Here is a 24,763-nt window from a genome sequence, read left to right on the forward strand (position 1 = left end):
ACAGAGGTGTGTTGTCTCTGTGCTTTAGCCCCTACTACAACTTAGCATAATACTCTGGATGCTAATATTTGCAGTTTGGATCCTGGATAAGTCACTTCTCCTTTTAGGGTCTTGGTATCTATCTGTAATGAGGATTTTTTTCTGAATTTCCTTTTCTAGTTTTAACTCCCTTTTAGGCCCTTAAGTTTGGTTGGTTGGTTATTTATTTTTATGTGGGATAGAATAATTTTTGGGCATCTCACATTCTCAGTGAGGCTTTCTAGGCCTCCCTTTCTCTATTTTTTCCCCCTTCCTGCTGGCAGAAGTCTGGAGAGCCTTATGAGCCGCATCTCGTCCCTAGGTGGCACGGCTGCAGGGTAACAATTCTGCCCAGTGTTTGGCTGCTCTGAACATGTTTAAAGCATTACGGTCCCTCTGGATCGTTCAGGGACAATGCTCTGAGAATCCCTCATTAGAATGAGACCTGTAGGTCTTATCTTTCCTTATAATATAAAAAAAGACATGATGCAGCTGGTGGAGAGTTTTATTGACTACAAAACAGATACACAATGATGGGAATCTGAATATTGTACTAGGAAAGCAGAGCTTTAAGCTCATGAACTCATACTTTGATCCAAAAGGTGCAGCGGTACATTAAGATCATTGTGGAACATCTGGTGAGATTGTTACAGAGAAAAAAATAGAAGTTTGAGTTTGATAACCCCAGGGGCACCTCTAAGGACTCACTCATTTGTGTCCGGGCAAGGACTTTCCACTGGGGAAAACAGTTTTTACAACAGGCGGAAACTTTTATTGGCCTCACGCACACCTTTGGATCTCATTCACTTGAGAAAGAATTACTCTCCCGTTGACACTCTCCTGTGTGATGGCCTTGATCCTTGGTGCTGCAGACGCTGAGGGAAAGAGCAATGAAGAGGTCACTGCCGTGCTTCTCCCACCATCTGAACTGTACTCATTTTCATTTCCCTGCTCTCAGCACCTGAAGGCTCTCTGTGCCTTCCAAAATGATCACTAAGCAATGTGACAGGCCTGCGGGAATGAAGAGAGATCTCACCGAGGAAGGATTTCCTCCCACCCTCCAGGAAATGAGGGGTCTGAACAGTGTCATCTTCTAGAGGTCGAGAACTTCATCCTAGGTGTGCCTGAATCACAATCTAGTCTCTGACCATAAGCACTCAAGGAGTCCTTTCTGCTTATGTTGACTTTGTAGCACTTACATCACAGATTCTTTGAGCTTACAGAGCATTAAATGCCATTCTGGGCACCTGATTTTGAGATCTACAAAGCATGCTTATGAGAGATGGGTGAGAAGCCAGGGATGTTTATCATGGTCGCTGTTTTCAAAGATATGATTTATTTGACTAATGTTTTGTTGACACATTAGTAAACTGATTCTAGACCAGAGAGAAGAATTGAAACCATTAATACAGATATGGGGAGAACCTTGTTAAAATCAAACCTCTTGAACAGTAGATTGGGCCACCCTATCAAGTAATGGGTTCCCCATCCCTGGCCATGGGTAAGAGAGGCTGAAGGACCATCTGTCGGGAGCTTGCAGAGGGATAGCAGTTAGATCAACTGTTCTGTGATGGTTACTCGAGCTCTGATTCTCTGAATCTCTAACGCCTTAGAACCTTTTTACCATAAATGAATAGAAAGTCCCACTTGTTCCGGACTGTGGTTTCTTGGAACTTTTCTGTGAGGTGTTAAAGGTAATCTGAGGAAATGGAGTTCCCAGGTCACATGTATTTGGGAGCACTGTGTTATATGAAGTACAACGTTCCTTTCTTCCCCACAGCAGTGCTTGTTCCATCTTGAACTTACTGACATGCAACATGACTCTTCACGAAGAGGAGAGTGGTATGTAGTGTTCTCAACTGTATCTGGCCATAGAGCACGTCTTTCATAATACACAATTAAAATCTCATGGAATGCTAGTATTCAACAGAATATACTTTGGGAAATTATGTGAAATCATTTCCTTCTAATTTCCTAGGAGCTTAATAAACAGGCTCCATTACTTAATAGTGATGTGAAAATATTAATGATTATTTTTATTTACTGCTTGCAAAGAACCTTCATATCTATGGTTGAGGACAATATTGAGAGCCCATTTTTTTCTGTGTTATCTAACTTAAGTTAATCCAAGATTCCTGGCCATTTGGGAGTAAAATAAAAATTGAACACAGGACATTTAGAAGTACACTAAGGCTTATGAATATTACAGAATGGATAAATGTGCTGATTCATTTAAAAAAGTAGCTTCAAACAATGAAAGAAATTTTTTTACCTTTCACACTCGACTTAGATTCCTCCGTTGTCCTATAAAAGTGATAAAGGTTAAAGCTCATTTTAGTATTAGCAACTATCATAAAAACCTCAAGATGAACTAACTTCCTTTGCCTGCTTGTAAATTTGTAGCTCCTTAATGAGGATAATTGTCTGAGCTCTGTAGTCTCAAGGTCATGAGTTCATGGGAGAATCCTCTGGATCCAGAAACCAGTGAGTACTGCCTCCCACCGACCCTGGGGTCAGAGAAGGTTTACCGGACCAGCTCCATCCTTTCAACTGGCTGCAGGTTTCCTCCCCTGGGATCCTTTCCTGGGTCTGGGTCTGAAGCCTGGAATGTCTGGGCTTTTCAGACTGTTCATTTTATTTATGTATTTTTTTAAAACTTCTAACCGTTTCTCTTGAGTCATAGGATGTATGTGCCCTTTTTGTGGACAGCTGTTTTCATTTTCCAAGGTGGTCAGAAGTACCAGATTGAAAATCTAGACATCTCAATCTCTTATGAATCTTTTCCTGCTATTAGGCTAAAATATTCCGCCAATCTTCCCTTTTTTTGGAGCCAAAATCATGTGCATTCCCACTGGGAAGCACTCTACCTGAACCTTGTTGGTTGTTTCTTTCTAGAGACTTTAATATACTAATTTTAACTGTTGGCTTCAAATCTCAGTGTCCAGGGAGTAAGAGCTGATTAATTCTCACTTGCTGCTTAATGAAATACAACCTGATCTAAGTATCTTCAGGAGAAATTCAACATAAATCTTTCTTTGTCTAGAGTGATGATTGCTAAAAGAGTCTTAGGGTACATGAATGCACACACGAGCTGGATGTCCTTTGCCTCCTCCTCTCCCCTGCCAGCTTCTGCCTTACCCTTCACTCTCTCCGTCCAGGAGCTGACGGTACGTGGCGATTTCCTTCTCTAGGTGGGTTTTGATGCCCAGGAGGACCTTGTATTCGCTGTTCTGACGCTCCAGGTCATGGCGTAACTGCATCAGTTCCTCCTCATAGTGAGAGATTATCTGTTGCATGTCCTGGAGTTGGCAGGAGTACCGAGACTGGGTCTCTGATAACGTGTTTTCTAAAGCAGATTTCTGAAAAAAGAAATCATGTTTCTTTCCTTAATTGACTGGCGGCTTGATTGATTCAATAAGATGTGCTTGTTAAGTACTTAGGATACAGCGACCACTCAGCTAGGTGTCTTGGCAGCTGCTGGGGATGCAAAGATGAGAAGCAGGCTGACTTATAGGTTTGGGGCTTGGGCAGTGGGGAGTTGAGCGGTGTCAGGACTTTTGAAGCCCGTTTTCCCAGTGTAAAACCTTTGTGTCAGGGAGCTCTTGGCAACTTCGCTGCGCTCCTGTAGCGTTTATTGTTTACACCGCTCCTTTGGGATGGGGCATATGCTGCCTTGCTCTGATCTGTTCCTTACCTCCTCATGCTTACATTTTGTTTCTGCCAGATGGAAAACTCCTAGCGGGAGACGGCAACTGAGACTGCTGTCTGTTTTATCTCCAGAGAAGGGTGTCAAGTAGGGATGCCAGATAAAATAGAGGCCACTTAGTTAAACTCGAATTTCAGATGAGCAACGAGTAATTTTCTAGTACAAGTATGTCCCAAATATTGCCCCAATATTGCATAAAACATACTCATACTAAAAAAAACTTTGGTTTTTTATCTGAAATTCTAATCTAATTGGCTGTTCTACATTTTAATTCAGTTAATCTGGCAACCCTAGTCCCAAGCAATGCTTTTCGATTATGGCAATGGTAACAAATCGTCATTTTTGAGGAAATTTTAAAAGCTGCAAAATACAGTTGCTGGATACAGGATGCAGAGAACTGAGTTCAAGTCCCTGTTCTGTTTGGTGTTGCCACCTGCTTTCCTGGAGCACCTGACTTTCATCTTAAGGAGAAACTCATAACTGTGCTGGATACTCTCACTTTATCATGACTGCTAGCTTTCAGGGGGCTCTTAATGCTGCCTGGCCATTAAACCACATGTCCCTGGTCTACTTACTCTCCTCTTCTCCCAGAGGGCTATTTCATTCCTTCTCCTCTGTCTTCCAACCTCCCTCCTCCCTCTCCTTTCTCTCAGCCCATGGCCTTGCTTCCTATGTCGTTGAGGAGATGAAAGCCGCCGGGAGAGGACTCCCACAAGCTCTCACCATTACTTACACCCAGGTGGTTGAGTCTGTCCAGGTACTCATTTCCTCCTGTTACTTGGCATGAGCTGTCTGTGCTCCGGTCATCTCTGCAATTGCCTGCCTTCTTGCATCATCAGTGTTCTCCTCGCTACTAGATTATTCCCACCGGCTTTCAAATAGAATAATTTCTCCTACCTTAAAATTTTTCTCTCTTGAACCCATATCTACCTTCAGCTGTCATCCACTTGTTCTGATCGCCTTCACCTACAGCAAAGTTCCTCAAGGCATTGTCTATATCTGCTGTTTCGAATTCCTCTGGACACCCTCCAAGGTTCAAGGCTACATAGTCTGGCTCCGTTGTTACCCCATGGCCTCCCCTCCCTTCCCTCCTCTCCTCCTCTCCTTTCTTCTTCTCTTTGTTCACTCACTGCAGCCACAGTGGCTTCCCTGCTATTCCTCCAACCCATTGGACATACCTGTGCCTCATTGCTTGTGTATTTGCTGTTCCCTCCACCTGGAACCCCTCCCCCCATAGCCACATAATGCACCTCCTTACCACTTTCAGGGTTTTGCTCAACTGTCACCTTAACAGTAAAACCTTTCCTGACCACCTTGTTTAAAATGACATCTATTCACCCTGCCATGCCTTACCTCCCTTTGGTGCTTCATTTCTTTGTAGCACTTTTCTCCGCCTAACATATTATGTATTTTGAAGATTCATGCATTTGTTGTCTGTCATCCTCACTAGAATACGAACTCCTTTATTGTCAAATCTTCAGTGCTTAGAATAGTGTCAGATGGTGGAATGCATGGAAATGGATATAAATGCCTTGCTGACCTCACAGGGTGTTGTGAAATACTGTATGTTAAAATATTTTGAAAGCTATAAAACTGTAATTATTTCTGGGCTCGTTATTATCACCTTGACAGCGCACATTTTAAACGTCTGTTCGCCATCACTGATTCCTACAACAGTAATTTACCATGTGTATCTACAATAAAATGAGCTAGTCATTTCTCCTCAAGACTGAGGGCAGAGTGACACTGGGGAATGATATTGATGAATGATTAGAAGATTCAGATAGGCTACAAAGGTACTCAAAGGATAGATTTTATTTAATGAATTTTGAGTGCTTATGACATTCACACAAAGCATTTTACTAAAAGACCGTAAAGATTATAGAAATGACTTAGACTCAAGAACTAGTAGTTTGCTAGGTGATAAGACACGTGTACAGTGACTGGAGTCAGCCAGGCCTAGGTGACCTGGAGTCAGCCAGGTCATAGGCACATAACTTTTCTTGATTGGAGTTGGGGGGACAGGCTGGTTGTAAGTGGGGAGAGCACTAATAGAGATTATGGGAGTCTAGAGCTGCGCCACCCCCAAAACACCACATGGCTTCACCATTGACCTCTTACTAGCTGTGTGACCTTGGCTAATTTACTTAACTGTTTGGAGCTTTGGTTTACTTGTCCCTAAAATGAAGTTACTAAAACCTACCTGGAAAGGTTAATGTGAGGATTGATGACATTTAGTATAATGAACTCCCTAGCACACCATGGACGTTCAATGAATGATAGCTCTTGTTATCATCCTCATCATAAAACATTTGGGTGGAAAGTGGGAAGTGAGAGATGTCCCAAGGGAGTTGGGGAGATGGGCCCATGAGAGAGGTCAAAGAAGGCTTTGTGGAGGAGGTGGTACCCACCCAGGATTTTCCAAGCTCAGACTCACCCTGTTGCACTGTGCCTGCAGGTCGATCTCCAGGGCCTGGAAAGTACGCTTCAGTTCATGAATGTCACTTTGGCTGCTCTGCACAACTTTTGGATTGGCCGCCTCCTGGGCCATCATCGCTGACTGTGAGACCAAGCAAAGGGCAGAGGCATTGGCATTGGACCGCATGGAAATGGAACCTTCAGGGAGTCTGGGCACCTTTCTTTTACCTGCTCTTTATACCACGTGTCCAAATCTTGATGCTTCTTCTTTATTATAGACTCGTATTCCTGCCTCATATCCTGCAGGACCTTGATCAGATCTTCCCCTGGAGTTGTATCCACCTTCACATTGACCTTGAAGTCATTTGGCACACGATGTTCCTCCATTTCCTGTTTAATAACAGAAAAAGAAAATGAATTGGCTGTAATGATCAGAAGGCTGGAAGTGTATTGATTGGCAGCAGTTAATGGATCTTTTAGAACTTCAGCTTCTGTGGTTGCTACTCTTTCACTGGTTTGGTTTGGTTTCTCAGTTACTATTTGTTGATGACAAAATATTATGTACTTTTTTCTCTTATGCTTATACAGACAGATATCAAACGGCCTTTGTGATTACTGACTTAATTCCTGGTTGAAAACATTTCAGAAAGAATTGTGCTTAATAATGTGTCAAGATTGACTTTCTTTTTTGAGGAGGATTAGCCCTGAGCTAACATCTCTTGCCAATCTTCCTCTTTTTGCTGAGGAATATTTGCCCTGAGCTAACATCTGTGCCTCTCTTCCTCTGTTTTATATTTGGGATGCCTGCCACAGAATGGCTTGATAAGCAATGCGTAGGTCCTTGCCTGGGATCCAAATTTGCGAACCCCGGGCCACAGAAGTGGAGTGTACAAACTTAACCGCTAAGCCATGGGGCTGGCCCCATCTGGTGTGTCAAGAACTCTTCAGCAAATGTTCATGGGTGAATCGACACATTTAAGCAGTTGAACATTTCGGGTTATAGACCAAAGCTTTTGGGAAGCAGTTCAGTAACCCAAAGCCAAAAGACGTAGAGGCTTTTAAAATCTCATCAATGCATTATGACTCTGTAGGACTGATGCCCATAGGATATGAAAACCAAGAAACCACAGGAAAGTTTTAATTAGCAGTCATTATCTGACCAGCTGTTCAGAAACTAAGGCTCTTTGATGTTCGTAAGCAATTTTGTTTGCCTAAAATGGGGACTGTTTTTTTACCATTTTATCAGAGTCTCAGGGACTTTAGATGGATAGTAACTTTTTAAAAGTCAGTTAAATGCCTCTGGAAATTAGGATTCTTAATTTTGCTACTAGTCACATTTACCTTGATCAGTGACAGATTCTCTTTATTCTATTGTCCCTCAATTTGCTGCACATTGGGTCAGTGAAGGAAGTTCAGTCTCACACGTTTGTTCTTACAGTGTAATAAAAAAGTCTGGGGAAATATTGTGTGTTAACAAAATTGTTGACCAATTCATCATTAATTGTGATTATATTTTGGCTGTTATATTTGACACGTGAGTAGATAATCTTGAAGTTGGAAAAATTAGATACTTATGTGGTTCCTTACGATTATTTAGGTTGAAGGACAATAGAACTGGCATTTGGATGGTAATGTCTTGTGTAGGTATTGAATCACTTGAAATGTGCAGGTTAAGAGCAGTACCAGTTATCAGGAGCCCCCGGGGGGGTTATACCTGCTCGTGGCGCTTCTTCATGAGGATGAGCTCCTTCCTCATTCCCTCAACCTCCTGTTCCAGGTCTGTTGTGACAATGGTCAGATTATCCAAGGTCTTTCGGAGACCCTCAACTTCAGCTTCCAAGTCTTTCTTGAAGGAGTGTTCATTATCATACCTTTGATTAGAAGGAAGGGAAGAGCACATCTGTTGTTGGAAGGCTCTGGTCTTTTAAGGATTTACTTTCGTTTAGAGGCGAATCTCTTACCTTTTAGGTTTAATGGGAGCAAATGAATACATACTTTGCAAGCTTCATATGTCTATTTCATGCAGGTTTTTCTGTGATGGTGATTCAAAGTTATTTTTTTTAATTAGAGTAAAATAATAAACAGTCATGTGGCCAGCACTTATATTTAGCAACCATTAACGTTTTGTCATGTTTGCTTATTTTTATATTCTATTTTGTATTTTGAAGTAAATTACAGACATTATGACATTTCACCCCCTAAATACTTCAGAATGCATTTAAAGAAAAAGACATTTTTCTAAATAAGCATAACATTATCACACCTAAAAAATTAATAACAACTCTTCAATGTCATCTAATTATTGCCTCATATTCAAATTTTCCCATACCAAAAATTGTATTTTATAGCTGGCTTGTTTAAACTAGGGTCCAGTCAAGTATTTGTTCTTGTTACACCTTTTAATTATATCTCAGTAAGATTTTACGTGTGGGCAAGTGTGAGATAAGTTTTCCTTCTGCAAAACAAAAACAAGAGGAACCCAAAAAACAAAACAAAACCACCAAACAAAAACCCCCGCAACACCGTGAAGAAGGAACTTACTTGAGGCTGAAGTCATCCACGGCCATCCTGGCGTTGTCAATGAGAAGAATGATCTGAGCGTTGGTCAGCTTACCATCCACTATCTGTAAAACACGTGCCAAGAGTCTTCTCAGTCAGACACACACACAGGGGAGCTGCACTTCTGCCCTCTAGTCTCCTGAGAATTTGACTTGTCAGCGTAGATGCCTTCCATTTTGGCAGAGGAACAATGAATAATCAAATCAGTAAATGTTTGCTGAGCGCTTACTAGGTGGAAAGCATCAGAACGATTTTATAGTAAGGATATGGTTGCAGCCAGTTTCATGGTCTTTTTTTACACTGAGCTTTGACCGGCTAGGATTGATGCCACTGCTGAAAGAATGATATGGGAAGGGAAGGAGAGGCATCGTTCAAATGCCTTCTGACTTTCTAGTATGATGAACACGTCTTCATGTTCTGCTTAAGCTCATCCACGTTGGAAGTTGTTAAACGAGGTTTAAGTTCTGACACTTTTCTTATTGTGAATATTAGTTTGGCTCCCCTAAAGGGCAGTAATTATTTCAGATGGATGTAATTCTTCTTCCCGATAGCATTCATGTTTCTGCTCAGTGATATTGACCAAAGTGTCACTGAGACAAACTATCGCTGATACTACTTCGTCAAACTAATTTTAAGTATATTTTATAGTAGTCATCACATGACATAATTATTTTTTGCCCAAAGTGACTCTAGCCCTACACATAACTTGTAGGTAATGTGTATGTGTTTCTAACTTAGTCTGTGATGAGAATGCCCCAGTTGTAGCTTTTAAAATATTCACTGAAATAATTCTTTACCTTAGAATGAAGCAGCTTAATAAATACTAACTGTGGTAAAGCCTTCAGGTAAAGACTTTCACTGGATGTTTAGATATGTTTTTACTATAAAGAGAAAAATATTGTTGGAAGTATCCACACGAGCAATCGCGTGTAGATGTGTGATTTGTAAATACGTCTAGGTATTTGTGATCAGAGAAATAGTGCTCATTTGATGTAAGTCACTGTCTTCAGGAAATTGGGTGGAAGATCTCTCAATGTCAAAAGTATAATACTACTTTTGTACCAAGTATTGTGCTGAACTAGGAACTCAGAGATTTTCCTTTTATTTCTTGTTACTGAACATCCGCGTGAACTTGGCCAGTCGCTCCACTCCCTGGGCTTCCATTTCACTGTCTGTTAGATAAGTAGTTTACACTAGAAACAGGTAACATTAGAGGTCCTGGTCCAAACTTCTGTAACTTGGTTGGACCAGAGAATCCTGTGACATTCCTGTTGTGTTTATACAGATAATTCCTTTATTTAGAAAGGAGTTTTTAGGACAAAGTTATACCTCAATACAAAGGCACCTTTTAAGAATCTGGTCCTATTCAAAGCTCCACTGATAACCTGGAATTTGGTGTCATGAATGCACAATAGCAGGATTCAGAGGGGGTAGGAACACTGGGTCTGGAACTCAGAGAGCAGGACCTGGGCTCCCGCGCCGGCGCCCGCGAACTGAGTGAGCTTGCTGAGTCTCAGTTTCTTCAACCACAAAAAGGCAATAAAAATAGCCACTTCATCAGAGTTGTGAGAATTAGATTAGAAGAGATTAAGTAAAATAATGTAAAATACGTAGCATATTCTGGGCATACTGTAGACACTCTGAAAAATTAGTTGAAACTAAATGAGTTCAGAAAAATGTAAATTGTTTAATGTTCTTTTTTCAAATCTAACACTTTTGTAATTAGAGCCAATGTCTGTATTGGATAAACCCCAGGTTTTATATGTTGGGATGCATTCTCAAACTTGTAACTGTTGGTGGTGGAAGATAGCCAGGCTGGCTGCGCCTGCCCAATTTCGTTCTTCGCTTGGTGGATGCCAAATGGTACTGTGACTGCTTCCTTTGCTTTTGTCTCCCCTCCATAGTGCTGCTCAGGGACTTTCTTACCAGCGCCTTTCCCTCCAGCCTCTTTATTCTTTGCCTTATCTAAGCGCATGGGAAATGAAAAGCAGCTCCATCCAAAAGGCCTGAGGATCCCTGGGGTTAGCATTAGTTGTGCACTGAGGTGTGACTGACATCCAGAGTAACCATGCACTATACACCCCATGGAATCAGAAAATCAAAAATACCGTCTGTGGGCTTATTTGGCTTTTCTGAGTCAAATTGATCATTTATCCATTGCAAGGCCCACGTCAAGAGTCTGATTCCCTACGCAGCATTCTCAGGGTTCCTGAGTGGTGAATTCTGAAATGTACTCGATGTGGAGTACATTTAAAAACTGAAACTATTTCCCACTGTTCGGGTTACCTGATACAATATGATGATGCAGTCCCTGTTTCTGAGACATCCTTCACGGTAATGAATGGATGAGGGTGGATTGAGCAATAGTATATGAGGCATAGGCTTTGCATTGTATGTTATAATTAATCATCTGGATTCTCCCCAAGGCCCTGAGTTCATTCTTTTAAAAGAATCTAGTTGATGTGTTAGTGCACCATTTTCACCCCAGGGTGTGTAATCTCGTCCCAGGGAGAGGAAAATAGAATTTTTGACCATGAACCAAAATCCCAAATATAGCAGTGTTGTGAGCTATTCTAATATTCTAATACCCCTATGACTGTGTCCAATTCTGTGTTTCAAAGGGATTGGATTAATTTTTGAACTCAATTTCTTGTAGACTTCTTGAGTAACGTTTAATACCCCTGAAGTGGGGGTGGGAGAATGCCGTGTCTACTCAGAACACTTCATCCAGGCCCGGGCAGGGGTCAGCCCCAAGTGGTTGTGGGAACTCTTTGGGCCTCTATTTTCTCACCTGCAAACAAGGGAGGTCGGGATAGATAGACAAACTCCACGTCGGTTATTTTCTTCAAACAAGGAGAAAATACAACTGAAGTAAGAAATCCAGAAAAGAGTAGAATTTGAAGCTGAAGAAGCTTCCCATTGAATGTCAGAACCTAGAATCCCGGGCTTTTTGGAGACGGGGCAAGCCACCCCCTCCTCGTCATTGCCCCCACTCACACGTCTCAATTCTGCTCCAAGGAATTTAGGCAGCCACTTGGTCTCAGTCTCCTCATCTATAAGTCAAGGATAGAAATACCTGCCTCACAGAGTGAGATAATGCATATGAAATATGTGTTGCATGATTAAAAATGCCAATGTAATGCATTATCTTTATTAATAAATACTCTTATTTTTGTATGAGGTGTGCTAGTCAGCACGATGCTGTATGGAAATTATAAGGCCATTGAAACAGACTGGGGTTAGAATTCCACCTCTGCCTCTTGCTGGTGGCTTCGGATGGCTACTTCACTTTTCTGAGTTTCAGTTTCTTTCCAGGGTTGTTGTGAGAATTAAATTAGATGATGTAGAACATTTCCATCAGTGCAGAAAGCTCTTGGACAGCGCTTATATGTGTATTAAATAACCAGCATGATGCCTGGCATACAATAAGAGCTCAATAAATATTTCCCTCCCTTTTCCCCCTTTCCCTCCTTCTCTCTGCTGTCAGCTAGTGAATTATTTGACCAGGTCTAATCTCGTATTTCCTTTGGGAGTTATGTTCTCAGCTGTCCATTTGCAAAAATCTCCTATTGTCTCCATTCTAAAACCAAAGCAACTTTATTAATGAAAAAGAATGGTGAGGTGTGTTGAGTCACCTTGTTTTTTTCATAAAGACAACCAAGTACTATATAGTTAAAGTAATTACACAGCCAGTTATCAGGTTGATTATTCAATAATTAGGGTTCATTATGAGGACAGATTTTTATTATCTTGATTGGTCCTTCCTACATTTAAGAAAGGACGACTGAGTGTTGAGAAATAATACTGTATAAATATTGGAACCCCATGATGCCCTTTCTAGGACAGGTTAAATCATGATCTTACAAGGAGTTTCCTGGGGTTACTTTCCATAAGAAGGAAGTTACATACCTTTAAAAAATAACATATGAAATGACTAGATTCCCTCTACTTCTAGCCAATGTTATGAGACATCCCAGAAAGTATAAGTTTAGCTTTTTTAATATTTGGTTAAAAAGTTACTTATTTTTTGAAGAAGTCTCCATAACCCACCCTAACTCTAAGCTTCCAAAAATTATGCTCATTTTACTTTTTCTTCTAGCAATGTGCCATTTTCAGAACTGTGAGCAGTTAGAACTCAGAACTTCCAGCAGCCCTCAGAAGGAAATAGCCAGGGGTGTCACAATGATGTATCTGCTAGTGGAGTGACATTTTTTAGGTGTGATCTCCAAAATAGTATAACTCAGCCTTTTTTGGGTGGATAATTACACCTTCGCTAGGATTTTGAAGTGGAGCAGAACTGACGTAATGAGCAGTAAATGCTCTCTTGTGCCTTGTGCACTGAGCATGTGGAATGAATACCAGCCCTTATCATTACTGTTACATGGCTGGATCATAAGTGATACCGGACAGCAGCTGATGCCCTTACATTTTTTAAGTTTTCTGCATAATTTATGTATAGAAAAATAAATATAGAGAACAGACTTTCCCAAGTCCAGATTTAAGGTATAAGAAGAAAATCTTCTTGAATACCTTTGTTCACAATTACTTTAAGGTCTTTTGCCATTCTCCTGGAAATTGTTTTTTGTACGGATCTCTCCTCCCATGGGTCCCCTGGAAATGCAGCACCCTCTTGAGTTCCAGGGTCACCCAGGATCTTACCTGCTCCTGCAGGTGGCTGATGTTTTCCTCATATTGAGAGTAATCTTGCTTACTGCCAGGGTCTCTCTCCTGATGCCACTTCAGGATGCGACTTTCGAGCTTCATGTTGGCCTCCTCCAGGGCACGCACCTTGTCCAAGTAGGAGGCTAGGCGGTTATTGAGGTTCTGCATGGTCTCCTTCCCATTTCCACCTAGGAGGCAACTGCCTCTTCCAGACCCCCAGGACCCTCCGGGGGGCGGGCAGCTTGGTGAGGTGAAGGAAAGGGAGATGCGGACACCTCCTGCTCCACCATGGACGCTGGGAGCCCGGGGGAAGCTCCCCGGCCAGCCCCTAGTGCCATATGCTCCCCGGCCAGACCATGTGCCATGGAGGGAGCCCGAGAGGGTCTGGCTGAAGCTGTGGCTGGAGTTCATGGTCCCATCTGTGTTTGGGGCAGGGCCGGACTCTGCTCCACTCCCTGGCACCACAGAACTGCACTGCCCCGGATGCTTTTATGCCCTTTGCTGTGGGAGTTCCCTTCTCTGACAACTGTACCAACAAGATCATATCGTTGTGCAACATGTGTTTCCTCTTGGTCAACCCTGAATTGCCCCTGGGCCTTCACACCCGTTGTTGTTGTTTAGAGCCACATCAGTGTATCAGTTTGCTTCTCCCTTCCAGTTGTAACCCGGAGGTGTGGTCCACACCTTAGGGGGGTGTCAGTCTCAGGTGTCTTTCTAATCTTTCCATGGAGTTTTTCCATTGTTCATTTATCAGTGAAGAGTCAGATTAAAGACCACAAAAAGGTTATTTGGTGTAGTATAGATTGCCTTTTAAAAAGTAGGCATTAAACACACAGACTCACACATCCACACCCCCTAAATAAACAAACCCCAGCTCTAAAGCGAAGGTGGGAGAGACTCACAAGGGAAGAGCCAGATCAGAACAGAATCTCTGATCCTGGAATGAAAATACTCGCGCTGAGGAAATGGAGAATGTTCTGAATATCTGATGCCTTTGTGGCAGTCGCTGTCTGATGGAAAGTAATTTCAAAGGGATGGTTCTTAAGAACAAACCCTCAATTATAATTAATTAATGAATGACCGAGCCTTCCACTTCCAGAGTGCCTTTCATCCCTAGCACACCTCAAAACCAAACAACCCTGGCCTGTGCTCAGGACTTCTCTTGCTCCTGGGAGGAATGCAGCCTTTGTTAAGTGGCCAGCAGCCCTGTCCCGGCTGAACCCTGCATAGGCTGGGCTCTGTGTGTCTGTGACCTGCAGAGAGGACGGAGGAAAACAGGAAATGTGCCATGGGTTGTCTAACGTGCTTGATGAATATTATGGTTCGTCTGCCAAGGTAAAGGTTAGGAATGAATAAAGAAATAGTCTGGGGGTGGGGAGCCATGTGGTGGTTACTGGCAACAAGATTTAAAGGGGACTTAGAAATAAAATGTCGACATCGGAAGGGACTTTAGCGTTCCTCCGTTCAAGCCATTAATTTTACAGGTGAAGAAAACTGAGGCCTGTCAGGAGTAGGATATGGCAGAGGACTGATGGTGGGTTAGTGGCAAAGCCAGGGCCGGATTCTTTCTGCCACACAACACTGTTATCATTGAGTTGAATCTTGATGGAGTTCTGTGCAACACTTCTTTTTCATAATAGTGATAATGGAATTTCCCAGTTTACATAGCCCTTTGATATTCTTTATTTAATACACACAACAACTCTTGATGTAACCAGGCAAGGGTTGTTGTCTCCATTTTACAGGTAAAGAATCAGGGGCTCATGGAGGTGAATGATTCAGAGCTGATTTGCATGTGCAGTGTAATTCAACACACGAATTTGTGGGTGTCGTGGACTTATCTGTACTGTTTCCACTGCTTGGAAAGTCACTGCCTGTGCTGCCCGTGCCTGCTCCCCGCCTTAAGATGTGGTTTGAGGGTTACCTCCTTCAACAATTGTTCTCTGAATTTTCCCGCATGACTTGGGTGTCCCTTCTATGACGAAACCGCCTCTTCTGGATCCTAAGATCCTCCAGAGGAACAGACAGCTTGGTGTCCCTGCCCCACTGCAGAGGCTAGGAGTCCCCAGCAGGGCCCCGCCGCCCAAGTCTATCCCTGTTCTCTCACCCACCACTGCATTTGTCACACTCCTCTGGAACTGCAGTCTTCTTGAAAGCAGGGATTATGTCTTCCGTCTTTCAAGCATCAAAGTCTGGCTTCGTATTGGCGTTTCATAAGTGTGAGTTAACCCAATAATGAACTTTTTAGAGTCAGGATTTTAACTCAGGTCCTCTGATGCAGTTACTTCCTGCCCCTTTGAGGAGTGTGAGATGTAAAACCAGATAGTAGAATAAAGCCTCTTCAAGGGGTGAACTAGCCAGCCACAAAGGCAAAATCATTCCTAATTACAAATAAAATCACCTAAAGCACACCAGCTCTGCTTGTCTGCCCTGGCAACAAAACCTTGCAAAAGTCCTCCGGACTTTCCTCATCTCACTGTGCACAAGATGGAAAAATTTAGTCAAGACTAAAGGAAGCCTTGGGGGTGCTTAGAGGGAGCCCTCTGTTAAAGTGTTGTGCAGTCACTTACATCTGAACATGAGAGAAAGACAAAAGGGAGATGAGGTAAAAACAGAGCAAATGAGGGAAACGTAGATTTGCTCAGACGTGTGGTGCAAGCCGTGTGTTGACGGATGGGGGTGGTTCCTGATCATCTGTTTTGACTCAAGGTTGGGTCGGCTCTGGTTTGAGTTCACGTGGACCAGCCTCACAAATGAGAACATCCATCTCTAGGACGTGCAAGAGCCAGGCTGCACTCCGTTTCTCTAAACTCTCTTGTGATAATCTGCAATGGAACCGATCATTTCTCTGCCCATTTCAGGCATGTCTGAGTGGCAGTGACTTATTAGCCCTGTAAATTTGGCCTGTGCATCATTTTACATGAGTATGTAGGAGTCTGGATTTATAGAAGTTAGCCTCCAGCAAAATATTTCCTGTATTATAGCAGCACCAGGGCACGGGAAAATTGGTAAAGAGATTTGAGAGGACTAGAGAGAAGTAATCTCTTCTAGAACTCTGGTACAATGATTTTCCGTGTAATTTACAATGTGTGGAGTTCCACTGGATTTTAAAAGAAATGGTGGGGCATTTTTTTTGGTAAAAATGATATATGCTTATCATAAAAAATTCAAGTAATACATAAAAAAGTATAAGAAAAAAGATCTTGAAAAACTTCTTAATTCTACCATACAGACAACCATTGGTAAGTTTGGTGAACGTTATTTCAGATACTCTCCACAGGTGGATGGCTAAAATAATTTTAGAAAGATGAGTTCATACAGTTTATTCTATTTTAGAAGAAGTAAGCTAATTAAAAAATTTAGTTGACAGGCTAAAATGAATTCACTTTAGTTATGTGTTTTCTATAGGAATTTTAAACATTCATCACATTATTTTTATAATTTTTAAAGAACATAAAATGACCTGTAAATGCCAGTATTTGTGGAATGACAGAACTGGAAAGGCCAACAAAGTCATTTCTTGCAGCTTTCTGCTTTTAGGTAGGTCAACTGCAAATTGCTGAGGGTATTTTTTTTTTTTTTAAGATTTTTAGTTTTCCTTTTTCTCCCAAAGCCCCCGGTACATAGCTGTGTATTTTTAGTTGTGGGTCCTTCTAGTTGTGGCATGTGGGATGCCACCTCAGCATGGCCTGATGAGCGGTGCCATGTCTGCGCCCAGGATTCTAGCTGGTGAAACCCTGGGCCGTTGAAACAAAGTGTGCGAACTCAACCACTCGGCCACGGGGCTGGCCCCACTGAAGGTATTTTTAAACTGTTTTTAAAGAACTCAAGGGATAAAGGATCAATTGCATTCTCAGTAGATGTCCAACATTTACTCGTCCTTTTGGTCAATGAGCATTTCACCTGTGATATGGTTTCATGATTTTTAAAAAAATTTCTATTGAGTTCAAATTGTTCAGAATATAAATTGTTCTTCTTTGCATGACTTTCCAGCTAAAAGATTTGTAATTTTCACATTTAGTTCATCTTTCTGATGAACTGAGATGTTGTCATTAAAACGAAATGGGTATTTTGCAGGGGGTTGAGTGGTGAGTGAACGAATGGGGTTGCACGTGGGTGCATTAGGGATCAGATGGGAGCCCTGTCAACAGTTAGTTGTCATTAACTGAGAGCACAGTGTGTTTGTGCCTTTTAAAGACAATCATTCCATCCCTGAAGCGTTCTATAGGCCCCCTCTTCTTTATAGTGAGAGAAGAATGGCCAAAACAACACCCAAATAGACTTTTACTATGCATGACATTTCAGAACAGATGAGTAGTAGAGCTTCAGGAAAAATTGCTGTGTCATTATCCTGTGATTTGGAGGGTTACATAAAAAGACTAGATGTTTATAGAAATAAAACACAGCTTCTGCAATGACACCAGGTCAGACATTTTATAAATGCCTAGGTTTATCAAACTCTGGCCAAATCAAAAGAAAATTTTCTCATATTTTGATTTTTCCAGAAAAAAGAGGCCAACAGATAAAAGGTTTAAATTAAAAAGTATCCAACATAGTATTTCAGACGAGGAGGGAAGGTAAACCAATGTAAAATTGCTTCCAAATAGTATCTGTATATATTGACTGATATACAGGGAAAAATAATTAAAAACACACACAGGCAAAAAGAGTTTTAAGATCACAAAAGGAAATTTCCTCAAACAGTATGTCTTGAGATAAATGTGTTGGAAACCCTTCTTAATCTGATTTTTAGAAGCTGGAGAGAATTAGATAAGGATGCAGCAGTAGACAGAGCCTTGTAAGTGACCACAAACGAATAGCATTTGGGGCCTTAAGAGAAGAGTTAGGAAATTTGAAGAAGAGAAGGCATCAGAGAAAGAAAGAGAAAGCAGATTTCAATTAAATAAGATCTGTTTTGACAGAAATCTAATTCAGCAAGTATTTATTAAGATCCTAATCCATATTAGCATCTTTTTGAGCAATACGAAATGTATAAAAAGTGAAGCCGTGTTTGCTGCACGTCCTGCGCGTCAAGCAACTGCCTAGTTATCCCAGAACTTAATCGTAAGGAAGCTTAAAGGCCCAGGGTATGGCCAACATCTTCAACTCCTCAACACTTTCAGTTTACAGAGGGCTGTGGCAGGCCCTCCGTAAATGTTTGTTAACCTTGGTCTTGGGAAGAATATAAAGTCGTAGTGGATTGTGTGGGATAGAATAAGTTAAGATAAAAAGGAGAAGAAAAGGAAGGATAATTGTGGGCAGGTGTAGTTAAAAAAGATAAGCCTAAGTGGATACTTAAGGGACCCTCATGGTTGGGAAGGAGCAAGAGGTCCTAGGTAGTAGAGTCAGAAAGAATGGCTGGAAAGGAATGACAACTCCTGTAGAATTTCCCAAATTCTAGATTCTTCTGATTGCTTCCCCGTGGCAATTTTTTTAGCATGGTTCTCTGACCGCTGTATTTCTTTGAAGGTAATAACGAGAGCTAAAGGCTTTATTAGATTCCAGTTTGGCATTTTGGGCAGGAATGCTTCGTAGGGAGTGTTATGCACTTCCTGTTGTTCACACTGCGAATCAGTGCTTCCATTTTAGCTGAGCTCTTTAACTTGGAATTCAGTGGGTAGACTTCAAGAAGTTGGTAAAATCTCTAAAACTGTTTACAAAATTTTGTTTAAATCTTGACATGTTCACTCTTCTGAGGGGGAGGTGACAGCTTTCATTAACTTTTCAAAGAAGTCTACAAATAGAAAAAGTTGGGAGCCAATGATGTAAAACTTTAAAGGTTCCTTCTCTCTGTTGGCCTCTAGTTACCAAGAAGATGTTTAGGATTTTCATGTTCTATAGGAACATGATATTGGACTTTGAAATGAACCATATTTACCATCTGTCTCATACCCGTCATTTTACAGACAAGAAACAAAAGAAGGGAATTCCTTTCGGCAAGGGCCCGTGGCTAGTTAATAGCAGAGCTAGGATTGGCAGTGGGATTCCATGACATTGTTGTAGAGCTCCCTAATTTCTTTGCTTTATTATTTTTTAAAGCCATAGAGATGATGCTTTAGGTTCCCTAAGATTTTTGCAATTGTGGGATGTTGATTCATGCACCTGTTGATTTACAAATGTCCAGCTGTGTTTAAAATGTTTCTGTTACTTTTTTCTCCTATCCCCACACTATGCATTTCGTCTCTGATTCCATTGTTGGTTAAAGTCTGCAGCCACAAATAATTAGGTTAAATTTAATTCACTTAATTATTTAATTTACTAATTTAATTACTCTAATTTAATTTACTTAATTGTTTCTTTTGTTGAGAGTTTACTTTAGAGGTACTCTGGTTCTGTGAGTAGAGAGACTAATAAGACGCAGTTCCTACCTTCCAGGATCCTCTAGTCTATAGATATGGGAGTTTGTTTTGTTTTGTTTTTTGCAGATTTAGTACCCTGCCAGATGAACAATGTGTTACGTTAGGGTCTGTTCTGTGGTGCTTAGGAGCAGTTACTGATCTTTACTCATTTATGCCTTGAATTCAGAATTGCCAGTTCTCAGGGAGACATGGAAAGTTAGCATTATCACCAACAGAGACAGCTTCATTTTCTTGTTTGTCGGGCTCTTTTCACCTGGTGGAGATGAAGTCTTCATCATTTGAGTGACATGTTTGTCATTCAGCACCTTAGTGTGAAACTTGGGAAGAGTGGGCCAGCCTATCCCATAATACTGGAGCTGAATCTCATTTATCACTATCACCTTCAAAAGAGGAGGCCTATCTCTTCCCTTTTCCCAGCTGACACCATACCTTGCTGAGAAGGTGAGAGGTGTTCCAGCCAGATCACTTCTTTGAAAGGAGTGCCGGGACAGCCTGGCTTAAGCCTGACTTTAGATAGATGCTTAATTCCCTTTGCACTGCCTCTGGCATGGCACCAGGGCTATTGGGGTGATTTTGTTTATTTAAGGCTACAGAAGAAAAACAGGTCCCCACTAGTGGGTGGGGAGTGCTAGTGCAAGACTGAAATGATTTCACTCTTCTTTTTTCTCCTTATTATCATCTTAATCCAAAGAACATGATAGGTAACCAAATAAATCCCTTACACAAAGGCTGTTGTCACTGGTAATCCTTGAATTAACCTGCATTTTACATTTTAAGTAACTGGTGTTGGTTTACTGAGACATCATCTCATGCAACTTGCCGAAATCTTGTCTTGGTAGGTTTCCCCTTTAGCCCAGTGTGGTTCTTGTTGTGTTAGGGTCAGTGTGTGGAGGCCTGTGGGAAGGTCCTTGCACACCATGATTCTTCCTCACTTGACAGTTGTTGGTGCCTGAAATGCAACATTTGTTTGTTTGGTTCACAAAGATATTGCTTCCTATTAAAAAAAACACCTTAATGTATTGTTCAACTTTTCATTCATCCATTCATACAACGAATATTTACTGAATACCTACTCTAAGTGACTGGAGCATAGAGAGCAAGGGGGAAAGTAGGATGAGATGAAGCTGGTGATGCATATAGGTGCTTTCCCACCTCTGCTAAGTATTTTGATCTTCAACACAAGAGCCATGGAGAGCCACAGAAAGATTTTAAGCAAAGGAATGCTGTACCATGATCATGTTTGTGTTTTAAAAAGATAACCCTGGCAGCTTTGTGGAGAAGAAATGAGAGAGTAAACGTGTGGGGATCAGTTGGGAGCCTATTGCACCCGTGCAGAAGAGAAATGATGGTGATTTATTTGTTACTTTTTGTAGAAGAATGATTTAGTGAAATATGCAGAGGTATTAGAAGAGTAACACAGCTTTAGTTAGTTTTCTGCCATGAAAAAGAAGTCATCATAATAAAATTCAATTTATCGTTGATCCTTACGGCAACTATAGTGTGCATATGCTGCATTTGTCCCCTCGACAGGATGATGTAATAAATATACTGTTTATTATGCTATCCTAAACTGTATGTGTTTGATACATATCCTAATCAGTACACTTTTAGACAGGAAATATAGTAATAATATATTTTGCTAAAGTATTTTTTAGTTCAAGGCTCTTAACTTGTTTAATGGACAAGTAACTACCATGATGGACTCTCTTTTCTAGACGAAAGAATTAAAGCAGTGGAAGGAGAAAGACTTGTCTAGGGTTGTCCAGTGGGTCAATGGCAGAGAGGCCATGGAGCCCAGCCCCTACGTCACCACTGGCTTCATATTTCATCCATCTGTTTGCAGTGACTTCATGTGTCTTTACAGTATCTTTGCAGATTTATTTCTCGGTTGCTCCTTCTGTATTTGTAGGAGATATTCTCCTTACCTATTTTCTTGCTTATTAATTATTATTCATGTGTTGACTTTTAGATGGAAAATTAGATTGATTCTCTCCCCATTCTCTCTTTTATTTTGGCTAGGAATGATTGCTTTTTCTATGCTTCCAGTTTCAAAGAGTTCTGCCCTTCCTTTTTCAAAAAATCACCCTGATGATGCTGTATCTTATCTATATGTTTGCTACAGTGTGAATTAGTGGAAAGGACTTTAGGCCAGGGGTTCAAGTCTCTGCTCTGCTATTAACCCACTGGGTGATCTTAATCTCTCTGGTCTCAGTTTTCTTATGGTTAAAATGGGACTAACAATAATCTTCCCTGTAATTAATAGGGCTGTTGTGGGGAGTGAATGAGTTAAAGTACATACATGAACTTTGTAATCTGTATGTAATAGACATACATGAGCTATATAATCGGCATGTAATATACACATGTGAGCCTTGTAATCAGCATGCAATGTACATATATGAGCTACATGGTCTGTATGTAACTCACATACATGAGCTGTGTAATCCTTATGCAATGTGCATACATGAACTATGTAATCTATATGCACTGTACATAACATGAGCTATGTGATCAATATGTAACATACACACATAAACTTTGTAACCTATACATTGTAGTGTGCACAGGAGGACAGAGGGTGACGATGATCGTAAACAACCTTCTCTACCCTGCAGCTGTGATCCACAGCTCCGGAGAGAGAAGAGACCATTGAAATTGTCAGGAGGTCACACGCGCTAGATAAAAAATCCTAGCCTAAAAGGCATACTTCCGTCTCCAGATGAATCCAAAGATAAACGTTAACTGCAAGAGTTCATATTTTATAAACACAGTCCTTGTAAAGGTCAGTCTAAGTTCATGCTGATGAATGTTCTGGTTACAAGCTCGAAGTTCAAATTCTGATTGTGCCATCTGCTGCCCAACCCCTTAGGCCTCAATTTCCACACCTGTGAACTGAGATTAATGCTCACCCCTGATTGACGGAGTTATTGTGGGAATTAAATTAGATAATCCATGCATTGCACATAAAAAGTGCTCAGTGTCACTATTATTCAAATACGTTTGTGTGTGTGTTTTAGAATACTCTATTTTGGCCAGGTAAAATAAGCCCATATCACTCTATGTTCTGGCTTTGGGTACAGTTTGTTGGGAAGTTAGATATTTTTTATAGAATGCCCTAAATTTATAGGATTTGTTTCAATATCCTTTGTGCCTTTTAAATTGTCACTTTTCTATATACATCATATCCTAAATATAATCCCCAATTTCTTTGTTTGGTATTTTTATTCTTATTCCTACTATGTTATGTTTATTTATATTTTAGGATGGACACTATTTCCACTCTAAGGAAGTCACCGGAACATTCCGAATGTTATGTTGTGTTATAATAACTGGGCTTTAAGGTAGGATGGGAGACAGCCAGCCAGTCTTATAGTTCTTCCCTAGGAAGGCTTGAATTTGTCTTATTGCTTTTGAGCAGGTGAAAGCTTTCCCAAACGCCTTTTGTTAGATCTCACTCGCATTCTCGCTCCTCTGTCTCCATCTTCCTCACTTCCCCCGGACTATGACTCTTTCTTTCTCTCCCCTCTTTGTTCTCTCCTTTCTCTCTCAGAATTAGAGGAGAGGTCCGGGGTGGGGGGGCGGGGTGGTTGCCCAAATTCCCTGGAGGGATAGTATCATTCCAGCTAGTTGTCCTTTTTCTTTAATATTGAGATCATGACAAGTCAATTAGGGAATAAATTCTTGCAAAATGTATATTGGTTAAAAAAGCAAGAGGTAGTTTTGCATGATGGTTAAAAGTGCAGGGTCTGGAGTCACACAGTCCTGGCTTTGAACTCTGGCTCTGACACTAACTATCCACGTGACCCTAGTAAGTTACAAACATCTTGTTCCTCAGGCTCCTCATCTGTAAAATGAGTAGTTGTGCAGAAAATGCGAGGAGATAACGCTGAACACTTTTTGTTATTGGAAGTGCTCAGTAAGGTTAATTGTTGTTATTGTTGCTGTAAAAATATGGCCCCTACAAGGGTACGTAATATGTTTACATCTTCAAACTGTTATTTAAGGTGTTCGCCTAAATATATACTATCTTTACATCAGCTGTGTTCCCTGAGGCTTGAAGTACAACATGGAAATTTGATTGGTTGGTGGATTTTAGCACTCATGACTTCATTACTGTCTGCATCAATCTCCAGTTTTGGTCTTGGTGTTTTATGAGATAACACACGAGAGCTCTCTCTCCCTCTCTCTCGTTTTCCTTTGGTTTAATTGTAGGCAAGTGTGGTAGGCAGAATAATATCCCCCCAGAGGTGTCCATCTCCTAAGACCTAGAACCTATGAATATGTGTGTTATATGGTAAAGGGGAATTAAGGCTGCAGATAGAATTAAGGTTGCGGATAAGCTGGTCTTGAAATAGGGAGATGATCTTGAATTCCTCAGGTGGGCCTGATGTAATCCTGAACGTCTTTAAAAGTGGAAAAGGGAGGTAGAAGAGTCAGTCGGTGTCGGAGAAAGACCTGTGATGAAAGTGGAGTTTGGAGTGATGAGATTGCTGACACTGAACCTGGAAGAGGAACCCAAGCCAAGGAATGGGAATGGCCCCTAGAAGCTGGAAAAGGCAAGGAAGCGGATTCTCCCCTAGGACCTCTAGGAAGAAGCAGTCCTGCTAGCACCTTGATTTCAGCCCAGGGAGACCCTTGACAGACTTCTGAAATAGAGAACTGTAAGATAATAAATTTGTGTTGTTTCGATGGTTTGTGCTAATTTGTACCAGAGGTCATAGAAAATTAATATAGCAAGAATGTGTGTGTGTGTGACATGGAAATAGGAACTCTAGTGACTGATTTTTGCTGAAGATTAAATTAAGGTGAATAAAATATTTTTCCATGTCATTTATAAAATATATATTTTCAATACACATATTTAATATGGATATTTAATTATCAGCATAAGAGCAAACATGGTTGTTGTGACTCAATTTCATAGACATTACATTAGCCAAATTATAGACAGATTTTTTTATTTTCAAATTAATTTGTATAATACATCTCACAAAATTATAGAATTTAGATCACATTCAATTAAATATTTCACAAATAATTT

At 41.0% G+C, this 24,763-nt stretch overlaps 1 protein-coding gene across 1 annotated transcript; it reads right to left on the minus strand.

Annotated features, from left to right (window-relative positions):
• Positions 1 to 505: 505 nt before the first annotated feature.
• Positions 506 to 13,838, minus strand: KRT23 (keratin 23). The gene is made up of 8 exons (XM_046677158.1): positions 13,361 to 13,838; positions 8,684 to 8,766; positions 7,857 to 8,013; positions 6,371 to 6,532; positions 6,162 to 6,284; positions 3,157 to 3,377; positions 2,291 to 2,322; positions 506 to 893 (listed from the first exon to the last, which is right to left on the minus strand). Exons 1-8 carry the CDS (start codon positions 13,772 to 13,774, stop codon positions 799 to 801), a joined length of 1,287 nt encoding a protein of 428 aa, XP_046533114.1. The 5' UTR covers positions 13,775 to 13,838; the 3' UTR covers positions 506 to 798.
• Between the last annotated feature and the right edge of the window lie 10,925 nt (positions 13,839 to 24,763).

Source organism: Equus quagga, chromosome 11 (assembly GCF_021613505.1).
Source record: "Equus quagga isolate Etosha38 chromosome 11, UCLA_HA_Equagga_1.0, whole genome shotgun sequence".
In the NCBI taxonomy this organism is placed as follows: domain Eukaryota; kingdom Metazoa; phylum Chordata; class Mammalia; order Perissodactyla; family Equidae; genus Equus; species Equus quagga.

Coding starts and splice junctions, on each gene's coding strand:
- KRT23 (XM_046677158.1), bottom strand. CDS start 13,774: ATGAACTCCAGCCACAGCTTCAGCCAGACCCTCTCGGGCTCCCTCCAT. Junction 8,014..8,683: donor GTGGATGACTTCAGCCTCAA/GTAAGTTCCTTC, acceptor TTCTAATCAAAG/GTATGATAATGAACACTCCT. Junction 6,533..7,856: donor TGAAGAAGCGCCACGAGCAG/GTATAACCCCCC, acceptor GTTATTAAACAG/GAAATGGAGGAACATCGTGT.